The 13,890-nt window shown below is 40.3% G+C and overlaps 1 protein-coding gene across 2 annotated transcripts in view; it reads left to right on the top strand.

The window, feature by feature from the left end:
* Positions 1-12,732, top strand: part of grin3ba (glutamate receptor, ionotropic, N-methyl-D-aspartate 3Ba) — a 68,131-nt gene extending 55,399 nt beyond the window's left edge. For both annotated transcript variants that reach the window (XM_033325826.1, XM_026338974.1), the window contains 4 exons: positions 6,015-6,166; positions 7,309-7,473; positions 8,719-8,786; positions 9,653-12,732. In XM_033325826.1, the coding sequence (XP_033181717.1) occupies positions 6,015-6,166; positions 7,309-7,473; positions 8,719-8,786; positions 9,653-10,622 (1,355 nt within the window). In that variant the 3' untranslated portion in view covers positions 10,623-12,732. The remainder of the gene's footprint in view (positions 1-6,014; positions 6,167-7,308; positions 7,474-8,718; positions 8,787-9,652) is intronic.
* Positions 12,733-13,890: the final 1,158 nt, after the last annotated feature.

Raw genomic sequence — 13,890 nt, 5'->3', positions numbered from 1 at the left:
TTGTGTTGATTCCCTGAGGATATTTTTTAAGAACATCTTGAAACTCCCTTGGTGTTTGGCTGCACGCGAATGGTCGTGATTGTCCCCGTTATTTTTTACTGTCTAGTTCACTCCTCTTTTCCCTTGTGAAAAGGTTGGAAACTTTTTACTGAAAACAGTACTATACAGTATAATTTAAATTTTATCACTTATATAAACGGAAAACTGGACGTAGTGGTGCTGTTTATTGAGAGAGAAAGTCTCCACAAGATGCACACACACACAGTAGCATGCACATATACACATTTAGTAAGGAGATCAAATACTGTGGTTAGACTGACAGAATAACAGTGATTCACTGCATGAACTATAACGCTGCAGGGTAAAAATACTCAATCATCTATTATTAACACAATGCCTGGTCCAAATACTTTGACTTAACACACACAGATAGGGCTAACTGCAACACAGTCGTGCAGCAAATAGACAAATCCACCGCCAGTCAGAAAACAGCTAATGACCCACACAGGGGGTTATGTATTCAAGTTGTCGCACTTTGCTACATGAATTCTTCTGCATGTGTGTGAATACTAGTGTCTGCGGGTTTAATGTGCATCTGTTCTGGTGCTCTCCTTGAAGGAAACTGGTTTCTTTCAGACTTTGACAGGGATGACATTTTTCAAAAGTAAGAGCTATGCTTTTTTTGTTCTGTCTGATAATCACCACTTGAACCATGCCAACACGGAGCCGAGAAGCTTGCAATAAACATTTTACAATGCTGTCACTCCTTCATGTTTGCCCAGTTATCCATGTTGTTTTTGCTTTTCCTCTTACGGCCTACAGAAATAAATATAAGAGAGATCTTAATAGCAAATTTCTAATGTATTGCCCACAATATGCTGCATGTAGTGAACCGTGTCCACTGTGGCCTTCTGTATACATATTTAGTTGGACAATATCCTGCAAGTACTGGAATTCAGTGTTGTTTCTGTTGGTCAATACAGTTAGTCATTAAAATCTTTTTTAAACTAATTACTTCCTGTTTGTGGTACAGATGCTTCGTTAAAAGACTGTGACATGCTTGTTAAAAAGCTGTAGATGTCTGGTGCTCCCTTTTTATTGAGGTAAATAAAGGTTCCAGTCACCAATGCTATTCCAGTCACAGGCTACCTGCACATGTGCTTTCTGAAGGTGACTTTGAAGTGAAGTTTTTCACGGGCAGAACACATTCATTGGATGTATCAAGCATTTAACCTCTAACCTAAACTCAGCTCAGTGCCTGGCAGGTTTTACAGGTATATAATTAGTGTGTAGTCATGCTCGTCCACTCATGTACATCTACATATGTGCATGTACACACACATACACACACACACACACTGAGTACTTCCTTATTTTTTTCGCTTCACTCTTTTCTTTTCTCCTCCCATCTCAGAGGCATGCAAACAGAATAACAGACAGTAAATAGATACTAGTAAGGCTGTCACAGAGGACCAAACACTAACTTTGATACAATTTCTCTGTCAATCAAAGCATAGCCTCCGAAAGACCTCGCTCCCATATTCCCTACTCACTGTGCAACTGTTGTTCACTGGAGATTATATAGCGCTTTCACTGCATAAGACAAAATGTGCCAAGAGACTTCACTGTGGTGTTACTCATGACTGTGAGAATGAGAAAGCAGCTCTCATTGGTATGTAGAGCTGGTCAGTTTTATAACTACTTGATTCATTGTCTATATGAAAAAGGAACCGAAGCATCCACACATACCTTTGGTAGAGCTTCTATCTACCAATTTTCACAGTCGGTGTGAGGATGCATAGGATGTGATTGAATAACTCAATAGGTCTGAATGGTAGAGGAAGGAAGTGCAGGAAATGGGCCAGACAGGAAATTCGTGAGAGGAGAAACGCAGGAGGGAGGAGAGGAGATGGGCGACAAAAAATAAAAACGAAAGAAAGAAAAAGACAGAATAAGAGATGAAAAAGTAAGTAAGAGAACAATAAAGGTAAAGAAAGGGAGGGCCACTGAGGGGGGGTGAGCAAGGTGGGAGTTGAGCACAAGAAGGAGATAGAGGGCTTTCATTTGCCCACTGCCAGTTTGCGCCTTTCTGCACAGCGAGTGATAAAAGAGCCAGCCAACAGAGTCCCCTAATCAAGACAAACCTTTACCCCAAGCAGATGTAGTGAGGGAGGGGGGAGGGGACACACACACACACACACACATACACAGAGAAAGAGAGAGAGTGTGTGTTATTTGGTCCATATGAGGATGCAGGCAGGATTTATATAATGGTTTGTGGTCAGGAGATACAGAGGGATGAAGGAACTGGGACTGTGGAGTTGCTGCAGGCAAGGTGTACTGCTGAAATCTTAGGGCTACTTAAGAGAGAGATGCGGGGGTGTCGCTGTCGCTGTGTCTGATTCCACTGAGTGCTGTTGGGAGATGTTTACGACAGGCTCGACACACCCCATTAATAATACTGCCAGTGAACACGCAACCACTCACTACTTATTTGTATGTGTGTGTGTGTGTGTGTATTTGTCCCTCTATGCATAAACATACTCGAGCTCAGTCAACCACGTCTTAACATCAAAATGAGGCTGGCAGAAGATTTTGTTGCCAGCATGAGGCTGTTGTTGGTCGGGCAGCTCACGTCTTGCAGGAGCGACGTAAGGTCGCCTTAGTCTGCACGTGTTCACGTGTGTGAGAGTTTAATTCCAAGCAGGACAGCACCATTAAAAAAAAAAAAAACATGCCCATTCTCACAGAATGCACTGATAAAAGTAAAACAAATTATGTAAAGCTGAAGTGATCGGTTGATTGGCAGAATTTTGATAAGCAGTTCATTATTTAAAGTCATTTTTCAAGCAAAAAAAAAAAACACAGCTTCACTTGTATTCACAGCTTATCAGTTGTGAGGATTTGCTGCATGTTCTTTGTTTTATGTGATGGGGTAGTGCATGTTTTGGGATTTACATTATCTGTGTAAATTGTAAAGGATATTTCTCACTATTTTCTGGTGTTTTAGACAGGCGTATTAATAATGAGAAGCCTAAATGATAGTAAAAGTAATTATCAAAAGCCATACATTTGTGGATTTGTCTCTAGCATTTGAATATAAATATATAATACCCATGCCAAGACTGGACATTTTGAATAAATTAATTTAATTAAATATAATCATTTGCCATTTCTGATGAATGTTTACTGTATAAACAAACAGTATTTATAACGACATCAACAGTAAGCAGGGGCTCAACTGGTAGTAGAGCAGTATCACACTGTGTATTTAATTGATTATACTGCAAACAGGCTTGGTGTGGGTTTGTTTGTTTGTTTGTTTTCCTAAATAATGCATTAAGGTTTTTACAAACCTATATACTGCAAAGAACTTTTAAACTAAACTTGATCTGCCCGGGCGTATCTGTGAGCGAGTAGGTGTGTGGGGGATTTGAGTGACAGCTGAGGGACTGAGGCATGTGATGGAAAATGCGAATGTCTGCAGGGGGAAAGAATCAAAACAAATGACAAGTGGCTGCCCACTTGTATTTTTCTATTTGACTGAGTGCTGTAAAGAAATGTGGATAGAGATAGAGCAGGCTGATGACAGAAAAATGCTGTCTGTCTGCTGGAGAGGAGAAAAAAAGAAGGTGGAGGGAGCATACTGAGACAAAGCAATGGACTCGGGAGAGGAGCCAAGAGATAAAGAGAAGAATGGAGTGAAGCAGGAATTCAGCGAAAGTGAAGGGATGACGGAGATAAGGAGGAGACTAACTGAGAAAGAGACTGGTGGCAATAGTGGGAGAGAGATGACCTCGGACAGGGGAGGAATTAGGAACAGAGGAAGAAAATGAGGAGAAAGGGGAAGAAAGCTTAGGTGGCTTTTGTCATGAAGAGAGCAGAGTGTGACAGTTACATGAACCTTCGCCAGTCTGTTTCCATCTGCCAGCCTGCTTCTACCCGATCCGCCTCAGACACCTCGACAACCAACACACAAACACCTGCCAGGTCAGAGACAATGGCACATACAAAAACGCTGTTGGCGAGACTGTATCTTACACTGCAGTACAGATGAAATGAAACAGAACCCCAGGAGGCCGCGTATAGCAATAAATCTCCAGGAGGGTCTTTTGATCATAAGCTGAGGGACAGATTTGTTTTATTTGTACCTGCAGAAAGGTGGGTTGTAATGTAGAACCGATGAAAAGTGTGGGCGGGGCCGAGCAACTCTTCTCTGTAGCTTTAAACTTGTGTAATGATTCGTGATTTTGTCACTGTGGAAATCAAAGCAATTAACAGTGGTGGGAAAGGAAAATCGTTGACTCAATTAAAAATGTTATAGTTATATAATTTTATTGCAGTAACTACAGATTCTTTTATTACTGCCTGGTCTTATTACTCCTCATTCTGTTTGTCCTTTATCTTTTACAAGAGGGAAACGAGGAAGTCGGCACCAATCAAGTGATGATGAAACGTTTTTTACAAATCAAGCAGATGAATACTTAATGTACTAAAATAATGATCTGCATTACTGCCTGTACAATATAAATGTTTGGATCTATTACATCCAACTGTGACACCTGGAACTTACCTTTAATTGTGCTTCTTTTTTTAATGAGTCATCTGTTATGCAACTAAACCGTCACTCAACAAACAAACCACTAACTGCAGCTGTAGTTAAGTGTATTTACAGTTATTAAATAAAAAGGAACATCAACCAGAGAACACTATACTCAAAAGAGCTATACAGTAATGTCAGCACGTGCAAATAAAGAGGAACTGGGCATCGATCAAAACTGGATATTAAACCTGTAACCAGAGCGAGTGAGTGTGAATTAAGAAAAGAGTTGATTCTGTGCATCACACTCTATACATCAAGTGTTTTGCAGCTGATGGGTTTATTGATGAGGTCAGGGGATGTCAGAGGTAGGATGTCTGATTATTCTTGATGTGACATAAAAGCACTATTGAAAATAGATACTGAACATATCACAAGTTGATGGCTGATCGTGCACGAACTATCGTGTACATTTTAATATTCTTCAGACAAGCTTCAGGGGAACCTTTTCTGAAAACACTGACTGAAATGAAGTTAAGTCTAACAAAATTAAAATAATAAGGCCTAAAGTAGCATTAATCGAGAGCGACAATGGAAGGGAGGTGGTGCGGAGTTGAGAAACGAGTAATAAAAGTCTCTTTGTCAAAGGCTGTATAACATAAAAAGACATGACGTTTGACATTTCTACATCTAAATCTTGAGTTACTCCTGAGACTACCCACAGGGTGGAGTTGGACCAACTGCTCCCACCAAGGATTTTTACTTATGTATAAGAGATTTACAACCCACTAATAAATCATCAGAAGCCATGAGACTGTAACAAAAGGAAATGGAACTGCCTATGAGGAGCTCAGTCAGGTAAAATATGAGCATATTTGCACCTCATCCACACTCAAGAGAGTCTGGAGTGTGGAGTCAGACTTGATCCCTCTTCAGCATATAAGCCGGGATCAGGCTGTTTGATATTAGCCTAGAAATGGCCTGATCTGACAGGTGGGGGGGCACCAGAATGAAAATGAGTATCAGGTGAACACTTTACTTTTATCTCAAAGTTGAGCATGTCTCAATGTTTTTGTCTTCTCACGCTTATTTTTATTTTTTTAGTGTCTACATTATGTTTATTCTGTATCAGAATTGATCCCACTACATAATGTGTACGGCAATATGCCCCCCAGCTGTAGTGGTTTAGTGCTTTTGTTTTTCTAAACGAGTATTATACCAGAAAAACACATTATTTGCACTGCACTTAGCAGAAAACATGGTTCACCATGACTCAAACTGAAGCCTCGAAACCCATCAATCTCCTTTTTTTTCCGGAGGGCATCTGCCCTTTAGCAAACTGCAACTGGCTAAGTGTGGTCTGCTACTCGGAAAGACCAACTAGTTCCTCGGGCATGGCGGGTTCCTAGTGTTTTCTTAGTGTGTTTTTACCTATAGCGCATGTTTTTACATCTGTGTGTGTCTCTTCTTTCAGGCTACGGTATAGGCCTACCCCAGGGTTCTCCTCTAACCCGTAACGTGTCAGAGTTCGTCAGTCGATACAAGTCTGATGGCTTCATGGACATGCTACATGACAAATGGTATAAGGTTGTGCCCTGTGGGAAGCGAGTCTTTGCGGTCACCGAGGTAAGTCCTCAGTGGGAGAGAGTGTCTGTATATTGTGCACGTGCGCTGTGTGTAAAGGAAAGCCATCGAGTGCTGTACTCCTATAAATGAATCTCCCTCTGGGACACAGACAGGATTGCCTGCCAGCTCAGCACACAGTCACTGACAGTGACATACACGCACACACAGAAAAAGACACAATCACATAATGTCGGGCCTATTTACTGACCTTACAAGACTTACAGGCACGTACTGTCTGGGTGTCAATACTTATTTATGTCTCATGTGTGCTACAGAAGAGCACTTTCAGTTCTCCTCCCTTTTCGTTTCACTCCCTTTTAAAGAAGTGGGAATCTCTAGACGGCGCACAGTGTCTGTATCTATATCTCTTGTTTGTGAACAGAGAAGCTGTTCAACTCCCTTTGGCCATCCCTTTTAAATCCCACTTCAAAGTTGAATCATATTATAGAAACAGACACAATTACACAGTCATAGGTTCCTCGGAAGATATTAAAAGCTTAACTTCACCCCGCATCAGGAAGTTATTACTATTCATACCATTTAAAGCCTAGAGAGAGGGCTACTTCCAAACTACGTGGGCGATCTTGCCCTCTGGATTGGGAGCAAAAGGAGATAATTGTTGTCACTTTGTTGAGTCAGCGTGGGGCTAATTGCCATCAGAGGCAATGCCAAAATGAGTTGGGTAGAGGAAACATGATTAGAGAGTATTAGAAAAGCTCACCTTTGCCTCCTTTAGTTCCTCCAGGCCGATGAAAGCCTCAAAAGAGACATTATGTCAGAGAGGATATGGGTGGACCAAATGGAAACAAACTGCTCCTCAATTAAACCACTGTCTCTTCTTACCATCCCACAGCCAACCACTGTTTCCCTCTATTACTCTCAGTTTTGCTTCAGCTGTCAGCTCCTTATGCCTATTTTCTCCATCATCTCCACTTCCTTCTTTCTCAAACATGCCTTTTATACTCCTTCACACCTGGACTAGCGTTACAACAGTAGAATACCAATTGCATTTTCACAAAAAGTGACCTAAATGGTAATTGCCTAAATATAAATAATCAATCTGCATTCTCCTTTCTGCCAGCTTAAGTCTTTCTTAATCTGTGTCGCTCCCCCAACCCCTCTCTCTGTCGCCACCCCTGTAGACTCTACAGATGGGGATCCAGCATTTTTCAGGCCTCTTTGTGCTGCTGTGTATGGGGGTGGGTGGAGCCTTGCTGACCTTAGCAGGTGAACACACCTTCTATCACCTGGTCATCCCTCGACTCCGGCGCACAAACACAATGCAGTACTGGCTGCACACCAGCCAGGTGAGTAAACGCATAGTGCACATGAGGTGCAATGGATACGTGCACACGCTGTCATGTGTGCAAAGCATCTAAGTGCACAGTCAGAAACACATGCACAGAGGCCAAGTGTAATATTACTCACAGATGTATGTGGCACAAGCACCAGCATACTGCTGTTAGTCAGATATCCTCACCCCTCTGTGGTTAACTCCATTTTTATAGGTAACATACGCCCTCTACTGTTGGAAATTCAAAACAGTTCAAATTAACACCCATTATATTATATATGTTAAATGTGTTAATTAAAGCTACTGGGCTACTTTGTTAATTAACAGTTTCAAGATTAAATTGTGTATAACTGTAAATTATAATTTAAATTAGTTTTTTAATTTTGTAAAATGTTGACAGTGACAGTGTTCTATTAATTGGATCATGATTACAAAACGCTGTACTTGATTTTAAATATGCGTAGGCAGCTGATTCATGCACCGTATATACGCTCAGATCATTAAATGAGCCTTTTCACCGAGTTTCCTGTCACCACTTTCTAATATGTGCAAAATACTTAGATAAAATATTAGAAGCTAAAATAATAATATTTTAAAAAAGGAATGCAAAGTAAATTAATAAATAAAAATCTGCCAAATCTTCTTTTGCAATCAGGGCATTGGGGAAGAACTGGTGTTCGATGAAAGTTGCTTATACAGCAAAAAAAAAAAAACACAAATTGAGCTCCTAAAGGTCATATTTTGTTTTGTTTTGTGTTTGTTTGTTTGTTTTTTACCACCCATAACCAAATATTGGTGCCATTGGCAATGTATTTGAGTGAATAATGCAACGAGCTGAGTGAATATCAATACTGCTCACATTTGTTTGCTACATAGCCCTAAAAGGGCAACCACTCCCAGGCAGCCTCTGGCATTCATCACATCACCAACACCAACCATCTGATTGGATGTCGTCTGCGTTAGTCCCATAGAGTAACCCCAGTCTGAAGTGCCAGATTTTCTTCTTTTTGGAGACATTCCTCAAAAGGATAACCAGAAAAGTATCTCTTACTGAATTACAATCATTTCAATAAATTATTCAAATTAGCACCACAGTGCAATTTGAGAAATGGTGGTCACAGATGTTCTGTACATCTGGATAGCATAATCTGAATGAAAATTCAGATTCATCATCTCATTTATTTCAGAAATGATTACATATTAACAAATGTCACATTTCTAACCAGTAGTTCCTCTGTGTTTTCATCTGTACTTGCAGAAAATTCACAGAGCTCTTCACACCACGTACGAGGATGTGGGGAAGGAGATGGCAGGCCTCGACCAAAAGTAAAGAAGAAACTGACAGTTTTCTGCATCCACGCTGTTATATTCTATTCAAAATAGCCAGAATAGGCCAGTTAATCTGCATCAATGTGTTATTCAGAGTTATTACATTTAGATGAGCTAACACTGTTAAAATTGTGCTGCAGAATTTCCCACTTTGCCCCCTCTGAACACATTTAATCACATTTAATTAAATACAAGTCATTTCGATATCTTTTTCAGTTTGCTGGTGTAAAAGTGTAAAAATCTGCGTCATTCTCTCTCCTGATAGGGAGCTACCTCCATTTAATTAAAGTTCTTTAGGCGATACTTTGACAAGATGTAACGTGTTAATTAGTGAGCTTTAAATGTGCTGGCAGACAGATTTTGTTACCTTTGTACAGAGCAAGGCTACTTTCTCCCCGTTTCCAATTAAGTGCTAAGCTATCAGCTGCTGGCATTAGCTTCATATTTCCAAGAGAGAGTGGTATCGATCTTCTCATTTGCCTCCAGCAAGAAAATATCTTTGTAAAACAAGTCGATCTCTATGTGAAATATTTGGAAAACGTCTAACACTTGCAGACTTTCAAATTTATGACTTGTCAGATAAAATTGTTGGACATCCTCATGGTCGATCTTAGATGAGACCCCTGTACAGTATTCAGTTAATAAATAACCCAACGGGTTTTTTAATCAACACAAAGCTCTATTAACATGATTTAAGTCAGTATTACAGCTAATTCTTCACTCTATTAACCCACATTCGTACCAGTATAGAGTCCATAGTGTGTAGTGTTTAGAATTTGATTAATAAATGTTTCCATGTGTCGCTGTACTGTATATCTTGCTGGATAAAGGTTCTTTACTGTGATCTTCCTCTCTCTCATTAGCACCTCCACCTGTATCTCAGAGAACTGCAGCCTTCACAGGAAGCTGCATCAGCCTCCCCCACCATCTCCCCCTACATCCCTTCCTGCATCCACTACAGGTGGGGACACCAACAACTCCTCACCATCTCATGAGCCCAAGGAGAAACGTGTGCACTTTGACCTTGAGACCCTCCACAGCTACCGCCTGCGCACGCACACCGCCTCAGTGCGCGGCAGGCCCGGGATGGTGGGCCGTCCTGGCCTCGGACTAGGAGGGCTGAGTTACCTGGGGAGTTTCACCTCCCCACCACAGATTAGCCTCCATGCTAACGGGGGCCCCGTCTCAGCACTGGCTTCCACAGGCTTGGTGCTGTCTCCCATTGGGGGCCAGGCCGCACAGACCAGCCTGTGGGAGGGGGAGCTCCAGGAGCTGCAGGGTAAAATCGAGACCTTCCGCACTCAGCTGAGAGAAGCTCTAGCCCGGAGAGCGGAGATCCAGACCAGCTTGGAGCGAGAGAGGAGCAGACTTGTACGCAGGGACACCAGTCTGGAGAGGGAAAGGGACAGACAGAGCATACAAACTATAAATACAGACAGAAGCAGCTCCACTCAGTCCAAACTCCCTGAAAGAGACAGAACCAGCCAACTGCAAACCCTGAATAATCAACAGACAGGGAGGGCTAACCAATCAGGCGGTCCTGGATCTCTGGAGCAAGAAAGAAGCAGTCAGTTAAACACCTTTAACAGTTTGGACAGAGGGAGAGCCAACCAAATGCGGTCTGTTAATACTGTGATGGGAGAAAGAACTGTGCAATCACGCACTTCCACCAGTTTGGAAAGAAGTCGAGTTAACCAACCAGGTGCTGGAAACGTAACTGTGCAATCACGGAACACTTCTAGCCTGGACAGACAGAAGGCTAACTTATCACGCGCTCTGAACACTTTGGAGAGGGCAAAAGCCAGCCCGTCAAGTGTAAGCAGTGGGACTTGATCATATGAGTGAAGCCTCTGCTGTGAAGGACTGCAGAGGGATGAGTTTGTGTGATACTTGCATAGCTGCGGGAAGATGGCTTGGTTAGAATGGGTTCATTTGTGGAATGCTTGCAGAACAAATTACAGTATGTTAACTCACATCATTACTTACTGCAACTTAATAATTTTCATATTCAGAATTATTTTCACACTCGCTTAAAAATTACAACTAAAAACCTTTAACTGCAACTTCAGAGCTGATAAAATGGCTGCCTCATCCATGAAATCATAAATAAGTTGTTTAAGCCTAATAAATGCATCAAGTTATTTCTCTAATCCCTTGATGTACTTTTACAAAAACTACACCTGACAAATTGAAGTAGCAATTTTAAAATCAGCCCCTATAGTTCATTTAAGGAACCGTTTATTAAAAAGTAAGCCAAACAGAAGCCTATTGGCTGAATGACATTAGAGCTCATGGAGAAGAGCATCAAATGACAATGCGCATGCAAAGCAAAAGGTGCAAAATATATATATATTTGAGGTGATTTGTGTTTCCCAAAAATGTGAATAATGAAGAAAGCGATGCCACTATTAATGATAAGACACCTGTTATCCTTGTTTGTGTTGTCCCATGGCATTCCAAAAATATTTTCTTCCAGTCCGCCCCTCTCTCTTCATCTCTTTCTAAAATATATAAAAGTTGAAAAGGCATCTTATCAACTTTATAATAGTATTTTTCTTCTTTCACATGATGTTTTTAAGAGGAAAATATCACAGATTTAGACACATTAAACATGTCCAACCTATATTACTTTTTATATTTATCCACACTTTTAACTTGTGTCACTGTGTTTGCATTTATTTTTTAAATGCCATCTCCACCAGTGTTGTATTTGTTAACCAGTCTGCATTAATACGGGTGGCCAGATAGAATCCTATTTAAAAAATGCTACTAGGAAATATAGCTCCTAGGGTTATTGGAGGTTGACCCATACTACAGATTAAATATCAAGATATATTGGCATCTGCTGCAGCAGGTTTGACCTGTGTTTTATAGTCTGTCCCGGCTTTGTGAAAGTGCAGTGCTAAATTACTGCAATATTCCTTTAATTAAAATCCTGGCTCTTTCCTGTACGGGGTGATTTGGGGGCACACTGATAAAATTACTTCTAATATTAATATTTGATGTGTCTCTGGCTGTAGCCAGTGGGTCACGGTCGTGTATTTTGGTTGTCAGTGTTTTAAATTGTTTCCATTTTCCAAAGTGCTGTAGTTGGTGACCAGGTTCCAACACAGAGGCACTTAAATTGCTTCAGACTACAGAACTGAATTATAATCTCAAACGTTTAATTATCTGATCATCCAATCAAACAGCTCTGTCTATCCGCCCAGCACATTCACTATTGAAGTAACCCAATAATACAAGTCTGTATTGTGCATGAAGTTACACAGTAAGGAAGCTAAAACTTTTAATCATTAAAATAGATATATATTTTTCCCCTTTGTTTCCACTCAGAGCATTTGTTCTTTACTTAAACACACTAATTTCATGCTTCATGTTTATTATTTGGACTGAATGAAGACTGCGCTCTTCAGAAGCTGGTTGTATTAGGACTCTTTCAACCACCAGAGGAAGCTGCATTCCTGCTTCCCGTGGCTATGGAGGCTGGAGAGTGTGTGGATTTAAATTTTGTTCCATCAAAATCACAAATAATTGAAAGCTTAAAATTAAAGCAATTGACTCCTGAAGAAGCAGGGACACATGAAAGCTGCATTTTGTTCCTTTTCTTTCTCATAAAGCTGCAGAGGATCTGGGGAAATAAGGCCTTTATGAAATCTCTCCAGCGCTATACAGTATAATGCAATGTCAGCTAACCATATTGTGATACTCAGTCTCACTTTTGCCAGATGTTGGAGATTACACTGGGCCACGGGTCTGAGATGCAGACACTAATATCACAGGATGTTATGATGGTACTGATGTACATTTAAACATTTCAAACTTTGCTGTGGTGTGAAGTGGTTGTGTTCACATGCCATGGTGTCTGAGAGGAACAAAAAAAAAGTTTTAAGTCTTTATTGAGGAAAAGCTTGTGGTACTTGATATTTAAAGAAATAATTTTAGATTTACCCCTTATAAAAATTGTATTCACATAATGTTGAATTTTATCATAAATTACCATTCTCATGTTTTGAAATAAACATTTATATACTTATTTATTTGAATTTTCTCTCCTGTTTTAAGCATAAACTCATTTTAAGATATATATAGGGCATTTTGCCTTTATTTGATAGTATTAGAGGCAGACAGGAAATATGAGAGTATAGAAGGGGGTGTGACATGAACAAACATCAGGGGACGTTCATAGTGCATGCACTGTAACTATTCTGCTGCCAAGATGGTCCAACCATGAACTTAAAGTTAATCGACTAATTTCTTTTCCCCCATGTGCAGTGTTGGACAAAAACATATCCAAGCCCTTCCTGATTTCTTCTCTTTGTAATTCCAACACATTAACAACCGGAGCAAGCAAAATGTTTAAATTATTGTTTTTGAAGATTATTTTTAAAGGGTATATATAGTTAGTACAGTATAGTAGAGGCAGCGTAATGTTGTGGGCATGCTTCACTGCTTCATTGCCAGGCTGGCATGTCATAATTGAGGGAAACATGTCTGTAAGTTCAAGCACGACTTGGTTAAACATGCAAGTGTAGATAACAATCCCAAGGATAAGAATAAGTCGAACTCGGAATGTTTCGGAATGATGTTGTTTAGAGAAACTGATTAATGAGATGCACGTAAAAAGAGAAGAAATCAGGATGGGGAAGGGGTGTCGTAACATTTCACTATCAAGTTCAACAAGTATCAGATGTGAGGTCCTGGTAACTCAATGGTAGGTTCTTAAAGAAACATGATATATTTAGCTAAGACAAATTATGCAAAGTGCCAGGAAACACACTATTAGAGAGACAAAAACAACACATTTTATTAATATGCAATAGTTAAAAATGAAGTTCTTTTCGTTCATATCTACAGGGAACAGTCCGTTTCTACATTCACCATTGTGGTGTTTTTAGAATTACAGCATGTTGTTTAATCTTTTATTCCCCTTGTGAATCACCTCCCCACACCTGCTACGTGTTAATTATTATTTCTCATCCACTATATAAAAGTGAAAATGTGCTACTGCTTTGTTTAGCACTTGTGTGGCCCTCTGTTAAATGAAGCTGTTAACCTGTCATTCCTGTTCCTTAGTCGCTGATTCCTATTTCCCCAGTAAACA

Source organism: Anabas testudineus, chromosome 22 (assembly GCF_900324465.2).
Source record: "Anabas testudineus chromosome 22, fAnaTes1.2, whole genome shotgun sequence".
In the NCBI taxonomy this organism is placed as follows: Eukaryota; Metazoa; Chordata; class Actinopteri; order Anabantiformes; family Anabantidae; genus Anabas; species Anabas testudineus.
Note: the sequence above shows the minus strand (reverse complement) of the source record. Positions and strands in the feature narration are given on the sequence as shown.